The following is a 15,728-nucleotide window of genomic DNA, read 5'->3' as shown; positions in this document are numbered from 1 at the left end:
AAAAAAAAAAAAAAAAAAAAAGAATCCTTACTGGCAATGAGAATACATGCCAGCCCACCCCACGCAATAACAGTTACACGGCTCAGAGTGCGGACAATTGCAAGACAAAATACCCCAATCGCAGCAACAGCAACGAAAATAGCTGTGCAAGCTCCATGGGTTGAGATCGCATTCAGAGCGATCGAGATGCCAAGTATACCGGAAGCAGCAACAAAGGTCAGGTCCGTAGATGTCATCCGTCAGTATTATTTTTAGAGCTCGCACAGATGGCTAACTTACAAAGGATGAATCCGGCTCCGAGAATCTCACGTCCCACGGGGCCGAACATGAGCCCAGCTGCGTCGTCAATACCATACACTTCACGATGGTTGAGCTTAAAGCTGCCGACCATATAACTACACCAGCTGTTGATAATGGCTATGGCGACCAGGCAAAGCACTCCAGGCACCAGGCCCAATGTATCAAATGCAGATGGGATAGAGAGGACACCCAAGCCGATCTGGGTTTTCATCATAAGGACTGACGTTCCTACCCATCCTAGCTAAGAATTATCAGTCTCATTAGAGATTAAAAAGCCGCGCGGCACAAGTATACATTGCGATAATTCGGACCGTCCCCTTCAATAACCCCGAAGACGGCATCTTCGGTCACTGCCGGTTTAAGATCTCCTTCGTCCACCTGGCGAGGTATATTGGCTGGGCTTTCGACATCTTCTTTCTTCCCGCGTATATCATCCATACTTTTCGAAAACCAATGCGATAACAACTGACAAAAAGTAGACGGGAGGAAACCTTTCTTTTTTTATTATTTCTTTTATTTCTTTCCTACGGCCCCATACTCCGGAGCAATGAACTTCCTCCATCCGCAACCCCAGGTTCTCCACAGTGGATATTCCGAATTGGAGGATTTTATCACGTAAAAAAATCCAATTACTGATAAGATAGACTATTTTGCAAGCTCTAAGATCGTGGAGAAAATTCATAAACAAATAGTAATTTGAACAATATTGGGCCCCACGGTAGATTTGATGCGGCAGTTGGTCTACAAAAGCCGGAAGTTCCGTGACCGGAGGTCCTTTTCAAGCGATATAGGGGCTTAGCACGGGTTTTCACCGGCAGATTTAAATCTTGGTACATAATAGTTTCTGTTGTACTATCTTAAAAGGTTTGCTTCTTATGCAATACTATATATAGCTAATCCTCTGATTGATTTGATTACGCTATTGTCCATTAAAGCTGAAAATCACCAAGGTTCGAGAATTTACTCGAGAATTTTAGATAGCGCGCTGCTCTTCGGGTTCGGAGAGGGTCTGAGGTTTTGAACCCGAACTCGGCCCGAAGGCCACTCCAATAATACTCTAACCAAAGTAGACTATTATAGTCATCCCTTGCAATATCTTCCTGAGTAAGAGATGATAGCTATCTCCACAGTATAGAATTCAATCTTGGGCGATATTGACAATTTTTACCTAGTTGATGGTTTCCCATTGGCGCGATTGTAGGCTGTAGATGGAGACACATTGACTGTACGTGTGGCTGCGCCAGTGGAAAGTGTCTCGCAAGTAATATACCTATCACCTATAGGCCCTTTTCTCCCTTCCTTGCGATTTGACATGTGTTCAACAATTTTCGTATCATGATGTGGAGTAGAGAAGACGGAGTAAGTGGAGAAGATATCACGATCTTGATGGGGCGTTTGTGAAAGCGGGAGATATATAACCGTCGTGAGGTAATTGCAAGCTACTACGACAAATGCATTCAAGTTACTCCGGTTGTGACATTCAAACAGCAGTGGCAGAATATATACACTATTTTATTGCCTATGACATTATTTTAATCTGGGGTAAAATCAGATTATACCTGCATCGTTTGTCGCAAGGTGAGGTTGAGAAACCATGGTTGGCGGACTCAACCCACACAAAACTGGGCATAGAGCTCATTGAGTTCGAGGCCCAGCATAGCAACCGCCATTTGCTTGCCAATGCCGCATTTCCCAGGAGATCTGCGGCAGAGATTAACGAGCAGAGCGAGTATTGGAATCCTTGGATGACAACAGAAATATTATGGCATGTTGCACAGGCCATCCTGAATCATCCGTTTTTGCATCTCGTTGTCATGCGATCACAAAAGGATATCCCTCAGTCTTTGTGTCTTTCTTCAGCAGACGGTGGATATGGCCTTGTACCATGTGAGCTGGCTGTTTCGGATTCTTCAGTTGAGTGAAGGTGTGATGGTAATCTCTAATCCAATACTTGGGGACGCTATTGCGGCCAGCGCGACTATCTTATGACCATTCCAATTTACAAGAGATGCGAAAGTAGCCCAAAGGACGCGCGAGAATCTGGAAACTCGTGAGGGGCTTATAAGTACTATGGCAGAGGTGTGGCCGCATTTCTTCAATAAGGTGAGGTGAGGACTCGATCTATCTGTTCTTCAATGTCCATTGACGAATGTCGGGCGTCCCCTAGAACGTAGCTAATCCATCATAAGCGGTGGCACCCAGGCTAACATAATACACAGCTTATCACATTAAGAAAGTTACGAATCCTGGCAGACCAGAACCGTTCACAGCCGATACATCAAGAAACGAGCATCAGTTTCAAGCCAGAGTTGTTCTGGGACCTTCTCGCCCCAACCATACAACCAGAGACGAATCATGCAGTGGGCCCGGATGCGATGGCTAGATGTGAAAGCGACAGCCCATCGAAAATAAGGCTTTAATCGCACATTATTGACCGTCTTTCTGGAGAACCTGACTCGGGTCGACAACAGGAGCCTCTTGGTTCTGCTCCATTCTCAGAGTCGCTTGCCTTAGGCCTGGACAATCTCGAGCAATTCGACATCGAGGAACTATCTCGTGGCTTCATTGAAAGTGATTTCTGGAACATGGTTCATTAAGCTGAACACCCGTTTGGTTGCCTCGCTATAGTCCTAAGCTGTTTTTCTTGAACCCTATTCTCCCTTCTCTGCCCGGGGAAGCAACATGGTTCGATTAAGGATGTGTAATGATGTACATTACATAATAATATCAACTGCTGAAGAGTTGATATGAAAAATATGAATGACTCAGAAATATCTGTTCTAATGATTGTCAAGTATGAATATAGTTTGTGTTTACCTGATGCAGGTTGCCCCCCCCCCCCAAAAAAAAAATAAAATAAAATAAAGTAAACGTTTACCCCGGGATTTGATGGAGTGGACCCGCAGATTCACGGATGGCCAATACCTTCGCGCGGAATTCTTGCCTTTACGTTAGTACTTTGGCGGAAATTCCGAAGATCAACTAGAAAAGGAAGTATATCAGCTTCCGTTGAACTTTTGTACATGAGTGACATATATTGAATATTCATTGCAACATAGCGGATTCATTGAGATGTCGTGGGAGACAGTGTCCAAAAAGGCACAGTCGGATTTATTAAGCTCTCTTCCTAGCAAGTGGAAGATTGGCACTGAAGCTTTTGAGGCAGAGACAGATGTCTCCCAAATACCTAAGACATGTGGGATCTTGATTCAGTGCCAGATCCAGATTATGGAGCTCACTGCGACACAATTAGCGAGACAAATCGCGTCTCGCCAACTGAAAGCAGTGGGAGTTTTGGAAGCGTTTGCTGTCCGTGCTGCTATTTCCCATCAATTGGTGAGCTACCTTTGATGTTCCGAGGCGATGTACCTGTATACTGACAACCTTAAAGCTCAACTGCCTCACTGCATGGTTCCTGGAAGAGGGGATGCGACAGGCTCAACGTCTGGATGGTATTCTTGACAGTGGAGGCAAGCCCCTTGGCGCATTACATGGCGTTCCTATGGCATTAAAAGTAACAATTACCTTTGTATCTCCATCTCGCTTGGTCTTCAAATAACTGTTGTATCTTATTCATGTTCCTCTAATTCCATGTAGGACTTCTACAATGTAAAAGGTCACCCGACTACTCGAGGATACGTTATGAATAAAGACGACATCCAAGATCATGGTTCGGCTATCGTGGCAACACTACGCGCTGCAGGTGCCGTCTTCTTTTGCAGAACCACCATGCCTCAAACGGGCATGGCTCTCGAAACAGTCAGCAACCTATGGGGCCGCACCCTGAACCCTTTTAACACTAAGCTCGTTGCCGGAGGTAGCTCTGGTAGAGACGGTGCGTTGGTTGCTATGAAAGGATGCCCAATTGCACCCTCATCGGATATTGGCCGTTCAATTCGTAAACCGGCTGCTTTCAACGGACTGTATGCGATTCGGCCTACATCGCTCCGAATTCCTAAAGCCGGCTGGGGAGGTTCAAACGCGGGTCGGATCTCGATCCGAGATTCAATTGGCCTAGTCTGCCACTGCGTCGAAGATGTCCGAATGTTCACAGAAATTCTTACTACAGATCCAGCCCATAGATACGATGCCTCTGCCGTCCCTCTCCCTTGGAGGCATGTTTCGCTGCCAAAAGGGAAGTTGGTAGTAGGTGTCATGGAATGGGATGGTGTGGTTATGCCTCAGCCACCTGTTCCCCAAGCCATGGAGCATGCGAAACAAGTTCTGGGTAAATCTGGATTTGAAGGTACGAATCTTTGCTTCTTCCCCCATCTAGGAAGAAGGTATCTAAGATATAAACGTAGTCATTGAATTCCAGCCACCATTCGATTGCTGGGAACTCGAGAAATGCACAGTAGGAGATGACCTCTACCCTGAATTCAAGATTTATCAACTTACAATAGGCGTAGTTCGATATATACTCCCAAGAAGCAGGCGAAGAAACCCTTGCAAAGCTTAAACCCACTGAAGAACCACTTATCCCAGGTTTCGCAGATCTGCTTAAGGTCTATAACGCGCTCCACCTCAGCGCTCTAGAGCTTGTCACGTATGGCCCTCTTAACGCCCCCGCCCCCTCTGGGAAACTCGACTAATAAATCATATCCCAGCTTAACTTGAAAATGAGAGAATTCAAGGACCAATTCGCAGACGCCTGGAAGTAGACAAGCCAAATCACTAGATCAGATCGCCCCATGGATGCGTTGATCTGTCCCGTTGCACCTTCAGTGGGAGCACCTCATGACTACAATGCTTACTGGGGGTACACGTCCATGTTCAACTTCCTCGACTACCCATCCACAATCCCCCCCGTGACTAAGTTCAAGATCGATCCTCAAATTGATCGTCTCGATCCAGCGTATCGGCCTTTGAGCTCGAATCCTTATGACAAGGCGTATCAGGCGATGTGTAAGCTCTCCTTCTAATCCTATTGGGACAACTGGTATGTACTGACATATATTTTCGATAGATGACGCGGAGATCTTCGCCAATCAACCGTCCACTGTACAGATCGTTGGACGTCCGTTTGATGACGAGGAGCTTATCGAGGTTACTGCCGAAATCGACAGTCTCTTCAAAACGACTGAGCAAGTGATGACGAAGCTGTGAGGATGTAGAAAGGAAGAGAGACAGATCTTGGACAATTTAATGGATTCAGTTGCTCAGAAGAAGATAGATCTATGAGATTATAGTAAAGTTAAAGGCCATAGAGCTGAGCCCACGATCTCGCAGCCCCAGATGTTTACTGTCTGACTTCATAGTCTTGTGACAGCCTATCATTTACAACTTTCCATAGGCTATCTGTTTTCCATAATTTCACTTTACCTTCCTGCTGTTGGGTGGGTGATAGCCTACATACTTCATCTCCTGTGAAGACATATTTGCTGAGTTAAAAGGCCACTTTAATAGCCCCTGAAGTGGAAAGGCCAAGTCTGCAGACGCTCCAAAGAGTAATCGATTCGCAAAATATGCTAGTCGAGTTCATGCACAGAAAGAGTCAAGACCAGTCCTATGTGATGTCTTCTCCCGTTCTTTGAATACTTCTGTTATCTTAGTAAACTGATCAACGATGGAATGAAGACTTTTTCTTGATTCTTATCTCTCATTAATTTAAATGTGTTATAGCTTTCGCAACTTGTGTCTATCTTGTTCAAGAATGTAGTGACGCATTACCCTTCCATATCGAGCACTTCTTCATGACACCAATGGAATACTAAGTTGTCTTTTCAATACAAAGTCTATCCACCCCCGAGCCACAGTGGTTAAAACGCTTGAAACATATTCAATTCATCTATTAAGGTCTACAGTCTGCAACACCCCGACTTCGAGTTCACATCATCGCCTCCATCAACCAACACGCTCCGATTTCTCTCCTGTGTCGACACAGCAACATCTAGCCCAGGGTTTCCAGTGAAGAAGTTGGCAGGTTTAAGACTGACCACCATCTTATCCGATGGCATAACAGGCCAATCTTCAATTCTTGGGTTATGAGTCGACCCAAACGTGTGCCAGATGACGATATCCTTGTTTCGGACCGAAGATTCTTCAGTTCCAGCCCGCTTTGCAATAGCGGTAGCGATACCGTCGCCACCGGTTGACTGCATGGTATGGCGGCCAGCTGGGAAATGCTCGTCATCCTGAAAACGCGTGACCCAAACAGCGTGCTTTCCGAATTCAGAGCGCTTGGCATGGTATGAGTCCGGGTGTGCTAGGAGCATCTGGCTGTAGGCTGGCAGAAGCTTGAATCCGACAGGAGTCCCTGTTATGGGATTAATGACGTTCTCGTTGACGATTTTGAATGTCCGGTTCTTGGTGAAATCTAGGTCCAGTCCTCCTTCTTTGTCGACGATGGAAGAGCGCGTGACGTATCCGACGCCGAAGGGATTGGTGTAAGAGTCGACCTGGGCTTGCGATTTGCCGTCGTGGTCAAAGCTCGGGGAATCAACAGGCATAGCGTATGATTCTTCTACCTGCAAGGAATTGCTATGGCCATCGATGGCAGGATCCATGCGCAGAGAGAACAAATGCTGATGGTAAGGGGCCAAGACGCCTGGCGCGACGATGGTACCATAAGGTACCTTGTCTCCAATATCTATCGGAGTAGTGGAGAGAATCCCAGTAGCGCGAACCTCGTAATGAATCGATGCATCCTGACCGAACTGGAAAGCAAAGATATACTCGTAGTTACTCACAGTGATAATCGTTTGCAAGACTAGAACTCGCGAACGCGTTACAACTGCATTCTTGGTCCGGAAGTTTGTATGCTTCCACAAGATCCCGTCATCCTGTTCATGACAGCATATCACGTTAGGTAGCTTAACTGGGTCTCCGGTAGTAGTCGTGTGCCAGCCATCAAAGTACTTAATATGGCCCAGGCAGTCGCAACCCAGTTGTAGATTATTGGCATTAATTCCAGCCCCATCATTGCCAAGGTCAAATGCGGCTTTGCGCGGGTATGGAGCTCGAGGGTCGCCATATGGTACAAACATCTCTGCAAGGGATAAGCGGTAAAACAGGCTGCGGTTATCGTAACGAATATCGTGAAGAGTGAGGCCTTCTCGGTAATTGAATCCGATGTGCATGGACCACTTTTCCCATTCTAAAAAGTTGCCTTGTACCTTAAAGGACGGACCTTCAGGTTGCAGTACTTGATACGGCTTCGTTGTGGTTCGGGGAGAAGGTCGCAATTCAGGGATATATTCGGTTTCCGCTCCGTGAATTTTGCGGCGGTCAAATGGCTTTGGCTTTTCGTTGATACGGTCATCGGGACCCGAAGGCAATTGATAGATTTTAGTGACTTTCAATTCCTCCGATACCTCCGCACACAGATCTAGCGGATACGCGTAGTAGTTAGCATCGGCATTGTCCACCAACCGCATATAGAACCAGCACTATGCATCCTATTAGCGCCTAATTAAATAATTTCCAAGATAATGACTCACCATGGTGGTCCGCTGTGACATATCATTGAGACCATCTGTAGCGTATGCCCATGCCTCGACAATAACAGAAGCGCCGGCAGGTAGTTGAAGGAGCGTAATTTGTTCCTGAACTCTTGGATCTGCCAGACAGGCCTTCTCAACAGCTTGCATATAGTCGGAGTCGATGTACGGATGCTTTCCGACAAGATGCTGTTTTCCAAGTATGGCAGCTTGGTCGAGGTCGACCCAGAGTTCAATGAACTTGCTCGCCGGATCACCAGGAAGAACTACCTGAACACGGGCAATTCGCGCGGGCTTCTTGCAGGCAGCTTCTCCTTGATGCTCGTGCTCCATGAATGACATCATCTCAGCCTTTGCGGGCTCTTTCAAAGTAATCACTCGGAAATTGGGTGTTTGTCCTTGGAATTCGCGGCGCACAATTGCTGCGGCCTAGGCGATATTGTCATGCTTAGTCCCTAGAGATCATCTCGTCTTTTCACATACCTTTGCGATCTCCTTTGGAGTCAAAGGGTCAAAGGGGTGATTGAGCGACATGGTTGCGACAGACTTGAAATTGTGACCGTCGTGCGCAAGATGGTTGTTTCTTTTGTGCGAGATAAGAGCTATGGATGATGGCGTTTTCTTTAAATAGTCAATCTTGGAGCCCCGGAGTGGTAATGGCCAGAAACTGGCATATCCCCAAAGGTCAGTTTTAGGCGAAGGCATTGCATGAGGGTTTAGATGTGGGTATAGATTTGCGAGCTCCACTTCCGTGAAGGTAAGGATTAACCGGTCGACTCCAAAGGGCAAGACCGACCGTTCCAAATCCCAACGAAACCGGAACTTCCGCGCGGAGCTTCCGTGTGGGGAAAAACTAAACTTTAAGATCACAAGGTCCAGTTCAACCCTAAGAGTAACTTTAGACGCGATCTCCTTCAAGCTAGAATCTCATTTGTTACTGTAATGGCCGAGTCCATGCGCCATATTCGCTAAGGTATAAGCGCAGCCGAGTCATACTTCAACAAGATGCTCCTTCTTTCCGGCCCTAATCGGAATTGATTAGCAAACGATTATGTTTCCTCAGTATTCAATAATTCAGGATGAAAGGCTTTGGGACTCCGCAGAATTACATGGTCACTATTAGGGGCTTGAGCACATTCCCAGAATGCTGAGGTGCTTTGTACTATGATTTCCCCCAAGGAAGTCTCGCGCAGTAATTTGATCCATTGCCTATAAAGAAGCGACTCCCCTGAATAGACTATTGTATCCTTCATTAATTACTTCTAGTATATCTCATTCAGATTGTACATCAAGCGGCAACTTTCACAGCTATGTCAAACAAGCTTCCTTTCACGGTTAACTTCCCCTTTGAACACCTTCGTATTGTATAAGACATTAACATGCTTATAGTTAGACGACCGCAGCCTTCTTCATGAGGCTTCTTTACTAGATGGAAAATGATTCCAAGCCCAGCAGCAGCAAATGTTCGCCGTCGAAGGTCGGTCTCACCTATCAATCACCAGTAAGAACATTTTGTAACAGAAGCAAATAGACCCAGGGACGGGCCGAGTCTTCGCCCACTGTCCTAGCAACCGCCTTCCTGACGTTGATCAATACGTCGAATCCGCGCAGGCCGCGTTCCTCAAATACCGAGAAGCAAACCCCAGGGAGCGGGCCAAGCTCCTTCTAAGCTGGCACAACCTGATCACCAATGCACGAAGCGATATCGCCAAACTCATAGTCCATGAGACAGGCAAACCAATAACAGAAGCTCTGGGGGAAGTCGATTACGCACTCGGATTTGCATGGTGGTTCTCCGGGGAGGCTGAACGTGTCCGGGGCTCAGTCGCTCAGCCATCCGTCTCTAACAGACGCACGCTGGTAATCAAGCAGCCGATCGGCGTCAGTGTTGCCTTAGTACCTTGGAACTTCCCTGTTGCGATGACAATCCGTAAGGCTGCAGCGGCTTTAGCTGCGGGCTGTACAATGATCATCAAGCCCTCGCCTGAGACTCCGCTCAGCATACTAGCGCTTGCAGACCTGGCGTTGAGGGCCGGGTTTCCACCAGGCGCTTTGAATATTATCACGACAGATAACGAGAATACTCCGGTGGTTAGTGAGAGATTGTGCAAGCATCCGCTCGTGCGCAAAGTCACGTTTACTGGTAGCACTGCTGTTGGTTCGATCATCGCGAAGCACTGCAGTGATGGGTTGAAAAAAGTAGGTGTTAATTCGAATGCACAGACAAGTCTGCTGATATCTGCCGTGCTGATCCAACATTGAAATCCAAAAAGCATAACTCACAATATTATAGATCACTCTCGAGCTAGGTGGGAACTGTCCATTCCTAATTTTCGACGATGGTGATCTTGACCAAGCTCTGGCTGCACTAATGATCTTGAAATGGCGGAACGCCGGACAGGCATGCACTCACGCCAACCGAGTCTACGTCCAAAGTGGCGTTTACGACAAGTTCCTATCCATACTAATTAATGCCACAAAGAAAAATCAAGTCGGCCACGGCGCAGCCCCTCGCACCACAATGGGAGCATTGACAACAACTCGCGGCTTGGACAAGATGAAACGGCATATTGCCGACGCTATTTCCAAGGGTGGAAAGGTTGCCTATGGTGGGAAGAGATTAACAAATCTGTCTGGAAACTTTTTCGCGCCCACAATCATTTCGGGAATGACGCCCTCCATGCTAACGAGTCAAGAGGAGATCTTTGGTCCGCTACTTGGACTGTATCACTTTGAGACGGAGGAGGAAGCTGTCCGCCTGGCGAACGATACTAGCATGGGGCTTGCCGCATACTTCTTTACCAAAGATACTAGTCGCACATGGAGGTTGCTGGAGAGCCTTGAAGCCGGAATGGTAGGGATGAATACAGGTAATGTCGCCATGATCAAATTCCTTATGCAGGTCTTGCTCACAATTCAATAGGTAACGCTTCTGCAGCAGAGTCTCCTTTTGGAGGTATCAAGGCTTCAGGTTATGGAAAGGAGGCGGGCAAAGATGTGGCGATAGAAGAGTACCTGATTTCGAAGACTGGGACTTTGACTGTCGAATCCGTTTCGAAGCTTTAATTCGTTCATAGCTTAATTATATTGAGTTCATTGCAAGGTTTCACGATGATTGGTCAAGCTTGCACTGAACTAAAGATTACTTCGCTTTGTCCACAATATCATCCATGCCAACCTCGTTCCGGGTGGAGTCACCACGGTAGAGCAAGATGTTTACTGTGCAGAAGCTGAGGACCTGTAGAGACTGGGCTTACTGCGTCGCAACCCATTACTCCACATGACAACAGAACTCAGCATTTAGCAACTCTAAAACACCAGACTGTTTCTGAAGGAATGTTTCGATTTCGTTTAACTTGCACTTATAAATCTCGTGCAGGTTGCGTGGTGCTTTAGGATGCTGCATCTGACCGTACCCCAAATGCCTCACATTCTCGCTATAGATATCTCGTATCCAGGAGGTTCTCAACCTCTCTATAGCCTACTGACCAGGAGTCCTGTGCACTTTGGCCTATACTCTTCAGCAACAGCCGCAGAGCATTCCTATCCTCTTCATCACATTCCGGTGCCGCTTTCTCATACTCCTGAGGTTTGTGGAGACCGGTCATGTAAGGACTCGGGCCGTATCCATCATAGCACGCCATATAGCGATCATTCATGAGACCAATATTTATCTTGGTCTCCTTCTCAAACGGCATCCCTTCACCAGAGTACGACCAGCACGTTGTCCCCATGCGAAAATGCCGAAGAAGCGGCAAGCCTATCCGAAAGGCGTCAAAGAGATCATGCCACCGTTTCTCGTAGGAACGGTAGTGTTTGCTTAATTCAGGAGCATCCTCGCGGATTCGGATTTCCATGTCGGTTTTCTGGAATGAACAGCGTTCTATATTCTCATCTGTAATACCTACATCGTACAAGATCGTACAGTCATCTAGGTATAGCTCGGTGAGAGTCTCTGCATGCGAAATAATCCACTCCACCTGCGAGTCCTGCACGAATCCAAAATTGCCCAGTGCAAGGGTTTTGAGTCGCGGGAAGTGGATCCCATTAAGGTCGACCTTTGGGAAGAACCCCCAGTAATTATCGCAATAAAGCGTCAGGTGCTCCAATGATCCCATGGTGGGCTTCAGCCAGGCGGAGGGCATCTCTGCGAAGAACTCGTGGGGCTCGGGGAACTCCAGCTCTTCCTCTGGACTCGCTTCGTAATGCTCGGTCACAATGTTCAGCCGGAGCGACTGCAGACTGCCTAATACCTTAGCCATCAGGGCGCGAACCTCCGCATGTTCGATTTTGCGATCCTGTACATTCCGGATTGCTAGTTCTTTGATAGGTACATCCAAGGAAGTCAACCAGGAGAAGAACACGCTGAGAACTTTCTCGCGGTAGGTGGGCGTTTGGGGCCATTCGTCACGCCATCTTTCTACTCCATCATCATCAACGCAACAATTCTTATCAAAGCGTAAAACGGTGCTTTGCACCTTCGGGAACTCTCTAAGCTGCATGATGGCGTCTCTGAATGCTTCAGTGAGGGTGCAATCCTCATCTTCCGATTCCTTGTATGGTTAGTTTCTCTTATTTGGGACTCTTGAAAGATATATGGGCCAGTCAACTTACAAAGTCTCTGAAACAGGTATTGATGTAGACTTTCCTTACCATGCTCTTCAATATCGCGTCGTTGGAGATATTGTGAACTCTTTCATAGCTTTCTTCGTCGGGGAACAGACGGACGATGCGGAAGAGTTCCTGCGAGGCGAATTGCGCCAGCGTGCGACATGTCTGGCGCAGCTGTTTTAGGGCCGATTGATCGACATATGAGATGACTCGCGCGAGAAGTTCACGGGGTAGATGAATGAGCTGAGGCATTGTGGTATTCCAGGTAGGAGAGCGCGACTGCCAGTAGAGTGATGGGGCCACGCGCTATATAACCACGGCCCACAGAAAGAGAGTGGTTGTGGACCCGTTTGCACCGCAGCCTAAAACGTACGGCAGCCTAAATCTACAATACAGCTAAAATAAGTTGACTAGGTCCGTGTACACACGCACAACATTTGAATCTTGTACAACCTCCGACACTACCATTTTTGACCGTTTTTGTCAATTCAGGCGGCCGTACACTTGGCTTGATAAAATATATAGATTTAGTCAAGCTGGTCTGGTAACTAGTTAACTAATAGAAGTACCTAGTTAGTTATACTAAAAGCCTTGCTTCGTAAGTAGGGCTCTACCTATTTTATACCTATTTTATGCAGAAATGGGGGTTTTCGGTCCAAATCTTGAGCCCATGGCCGGTTCTGTAGAAGTCTACCTGTATATAGCCGCCTGGCACTCAGCTCCAAAGAAAGCGACGATAAAGAACTAGAATGAATTAAATCAGCACTTTTGCAGAAGCTATGTACAGTATACCAACACTCTGACGTTCAAGACTGCATTTGCTATCCCCGTTAACCTCTGCGTCGTGAGAAGGCTCCGCAAGATTTTCGTACGCCTGTGTCTCTGTAGGTCAATAAACATGCCTCAGTTTACTATGTGTAACACATCCTAGACAAGCATTCTTTTAGTGACCACTCGAAAGAAGCAATTTCTCAATTTCCAAACACCACCAGGTACTTATTGCGGGTTACGCAGGAGCTAAAGTGCAACCACTCAAATGACCTTATTTTTTTACTAGCTTGTCAGTACTAGTATCCTGCCCAAGGAAAGTAAGTCTCTTGGCGAAGCCGAACATATGATAATCCTTGTTGTAGGTTTCTCAGCCGCATCTTATGCCTTAAGGAGGTGATATTGCAGGAGCCGCGTCCCTTCTAATAGTTTGTTATACGGTGTACTACTCTTTAGTTACCATCGCCAAACTCCAGAAAGGCGAGTCGGTTCTGATCCATGTAGGAGCAGGCGGCATCGGCCAAACAGCAATTCGACTTGCATTGCATATTGGAGCCGTGGTCCATACCACTCCTGGATCAGATCAGAAGAAGCAATTGCCCATTGACAATTTTGGTATCCCCAAAAGCCACATCTTCTCAACGAGAGACACCGAGTTTGGGAACAGCATTCGAGAAGTCACTGGTGGTGTCGGCATAGATGTTGTCCTAGACTCTTTAGCACAGCCATTATTGGTGGAGTCGCTCGGGGTTCTTGCACCCTTCGGGCGCCTTGTGCAGCTTGGGAAAGTCGATGTTGTCGGCAGTTCCAGGATGGACATGGCATTACTGCAACCAAGCGTTTCCTTCACGTATGTTGACCTTGTCCAGCTATTTCATTGCAAACCGAAAGTGGCCGCCGATCTCTCCTTAGAAGTACAACACTTGGTTGAAACAGGCATCTTTCTACCCCCTGCCCCATTGCATATGTATCCTATATCTCAAATTAAATATGCATTTCGCCATTTCCAGAGCCGGGTTGCGGGCAAGGTTGTCCTCAGCTACGGCGTGGCTGACCAGGTCAAGGTAGGTTACGAGCCCCCTTCCTTTAATTTGTCCAAGATACGAGTAAATGGCTTACCGAATACACTTTTCACAGGTGATTCCTCGTAATATTGAATGCAAAAGCCTGTCCCCAGAAGGCACATATGTGGTAGCCGGTGGACAAGGTGGATTAGGTCGAGAGATATGCTCTTGGATGGCACAGCCAGGGGCAAAGAGCATTGTTATACTATCGCCATCTGGGTCTACGAATGCATCTACGCAGGAGCTCATCGAAGAGCTCGGCCGGCGAGGAACAGATGTGCGTGCCATTTCGTGTAACATTAGCAGCAGGGAGCAGCTAAATTTCGTGCTTGCAGTTTGTAGGCAGGAACTTCCTCCAATCCGTGGGCTTATTCAAGCCGCACTAGCCTCAGAGTGAGTGCCAACGGTACTTATCAATTTGTGGATCTGCTGCTTACTATACACAGGATTCCACTTTTGAGAAGATGACCCAAGATGATTATTGACAAGTGCTCAACCCGAAGGTTCGTGGAACCTACGCACTCCACCACGCGTTGAACGATGACCCACTGGATTTCTTTGTGATATTATCCTCCTATGTGGGACTGGTGGGGAACCCGGGACAGGCGAACTAAGTAGCTGCTTCAACCCTCCAAGATGCCTTTGCACGTTGGCGAACGTCACAGAGAAAACCCACGCGGTCAATCGACATAGGACCGATTGAAGGAGCAGGCTATCTGCATGAAAAGCCCGAGGCTTTGGATAATCTGCGGAAGTCCAACCTGGAGACAATTCCCTTGGACCATTTGCTCTCCACCCTGGCCGTTGCAATTTCCGACCAGATTGATGATGTCTCTGCCAGCCAGTTAGCACTCGGCTCGTTCACGCCCAAGGCACCGAGAGAGAGCAGTGCTCACCTTGACGATCCCTTCACCAAGCACCTACATATCCTAAAAAAGCCCTTGTCTGCAGCTGCCTGTACTGGGGCTGTTGTGACCCCTGAAACAATAATTTTTGAAGCGCTCACGGTTGATCGACCCACCCAGGAAGTTTGGGCCAGAATCCAGCTTGCAATATATCACGTGTCACAGATGACGGGCGTTCGGTTACAGGAAATTGACCCTCTCCAGTCAGTTATCTTCCATGGAGGAGACTCATTGATTGTTGTGGAATTCAGGAATTGGCTGCAGCAGGAGCTCAGAAAGTCTTTCCTATCGGGCAAGAATATCGGATAAGTCTCGCTACAGGAACCGGCGAGGTTGGCGGCCACGTCTCACTGCGAGTTACGTGTTAATAGTAAACGAACAGTCCTTTGGCTTTTACAGTAAATAAAAAGTTATCAACAAAGCCTATATTGTTTCACCAGCCATTAGAATAATGGTATGTCGGGTTGCTACACACAATTACTATCGGAGGATTCCGGTGTTGTGCCATCCGGGCAATGTTACAGGTCATCGGGATCGTAATCGGCTCCCATACCCGCGATGTAGTTACTAAATTCTTCAAACGAAAGCGTCCCTTGCGTCGTCTTGCAGGTCATCATGAGCTTGGCTATCCTAAAAGCTCC

At 47.3% G+C, this 15,728-nt stretch overlaps 6 protein-coding genes across 6 annotated transcripts; 3 read left to right on the top strand and 3 right to left on the bottom strand.

Moving 5' to 3' along the window:
• Positions 1 to 232: 232 nt before the first annotated feature.
• Positions 233 to 738, bottom strand: BDV27DRAFT_160917 (uncharacterized protein; the record flags this gene model as incomplete). Its single annotated transcript, XM_032073125.1, has 2 exons — positions 233 to 541; positions 595 to 738. The coding sequence occupies 2 exons, from the start codon at positions 736 to 738 to the stop codon at positions 233 to 235; spliced, it is 453 nt and encodes a 150-aa protein (XP_031924326.1).
• Positions 739 to 3,372: 2,634 nt separating this feature from the next.
• Positions 3,373 to 5,406, top strand: BDV27DRAFT_148002 (amidase; the record flags this gene model as incomplete). The annotated part of the gene is made up of 7 exons (XM_032070842.1): positions 3,373 to 3,636; positions 3,692 to 3,814; positions 3,898 to 4,546; positions 4,605 to 4,654; positions 4,710 to 4,841; positions 4,962 to 5,205; positions 5,267 to 5,406. The coding sequence occupies 7 exons, from the start codon at positions 3,373 to 3,375 to the stop codon at positions 5,404 to 5,406; spliced, it is 1,602 nt and encodes a 533-aa protein (XP_031924325.1).
• A 692-nt stretch (positions 5,407 to 6,098) lies between these two features.
• BDV27DRAFT_167136 (copper amine oxidase) lies at positions 6,099 to 8,273 on the bottom strand (the record flags this gene model as incomplete). Its single annotated transcript, XM_032074390.1, has 3 exons — positions 6,099 to 7,688; positions 7,740 to 8,168; positions 8,223 to 8,273. The coding sequence occupies 3 exons, from the start codon at positions 8,271 to 8,273 to the stop codon at positions 6,099 to 6,101; spliced, it is 2,070 nt and encodes a 689-aa protein (XP_031924324.1).
• A 927-nt stretch (positions 8,274 to 9,200) lies between these two features.
• Positions 9,201 to 10,805, top strand: BDV27DRAFT_148000 (NAD-dependent succinate-semialdehyde dehydrogenase; the record flags this gene model as incomplete). Its single annotated transcript, XM_032070841.1, has 4 exons — positions 9,201 to 9,216; positions 9,271 to 9,938; positions 10,033 to 10,609; positions 10,663 to 10,805. 4 exons carry the CDS (start codon positions 9,201 to 9,203, stop codon positions 10,803 to 10,805), a joined length of 1,404 nt encoding a protein of 467 aa, XP_031924323.1.
• Positions 10,806 to 10,955: 150 nt separating this feature from the next.
• Positions 10,956 to 12,797, bottom strand: BDV27DRAFT_167134 (uncharacterized protein; the record flags this gene model as incomplete). Its single annotated transcript, XM_032074389.1, has 4 exons — positions 12,393 to 12,797; positions 11,648 to 12,292; positions 11,229 to 11,605; positions 10,956 to 11,031 (listed from the first exon to the last, which is right to left on the bottom strand). The coding sequence occupies exons 1-4, from the start codon at positions 12,600 to 12,602 to the stop codon at positions 10,956 to 10,958; spliced, it is 1,308 nt and encodes a 435-aa protein (XP_031924322.1). The 5' UTR covers positions 12,603 to 12,797.
• A 193-nt stretch (positions 12,798 to 12,990) lies between these two features.
• BDV27DRAFT_160912 (uncharacterized protein) lies at positions 12,991 to 15,396 on the top strand (the record flags this gene model as incomplete). Its single annotated transcript, XM_032073124.1, has 5 exons — positions 12,991 to 13,046; positions 13,125 to 13,234; positions 13,575 to 14,182; positions 14,256 to 14,520; positions 14,819 to 15,396. The coding sequence occupies 5 exons, from the start codon at positions 12,991 to 12,993 to the stop codon at positions 15,394 to 15,396; spliced, it is 1,617 nt and encodes a 538-aa protein (XP_031924321.1).
• Positions 15,397 to 15,728: the final 332 nt, after the last annotated feature.

This window comes from Aspergillus caelatus (genome assembly GCF_009193585.1).
Source record: "Aspergillus caelatus strain CBS 763.97 unplaced genomic scaffold BDV27scaffold_181, whole genome shotgun sequence".
NCBI lineage: Eukaryota > Fungi > Ascomycota > Eurotiomycetes > Eurotiales > Aspergillaceae > Aspergillus > Aspergillus caelatus.
This window is presented reverse-complemented; position numbering and strand designations above follow the sequence as displayed.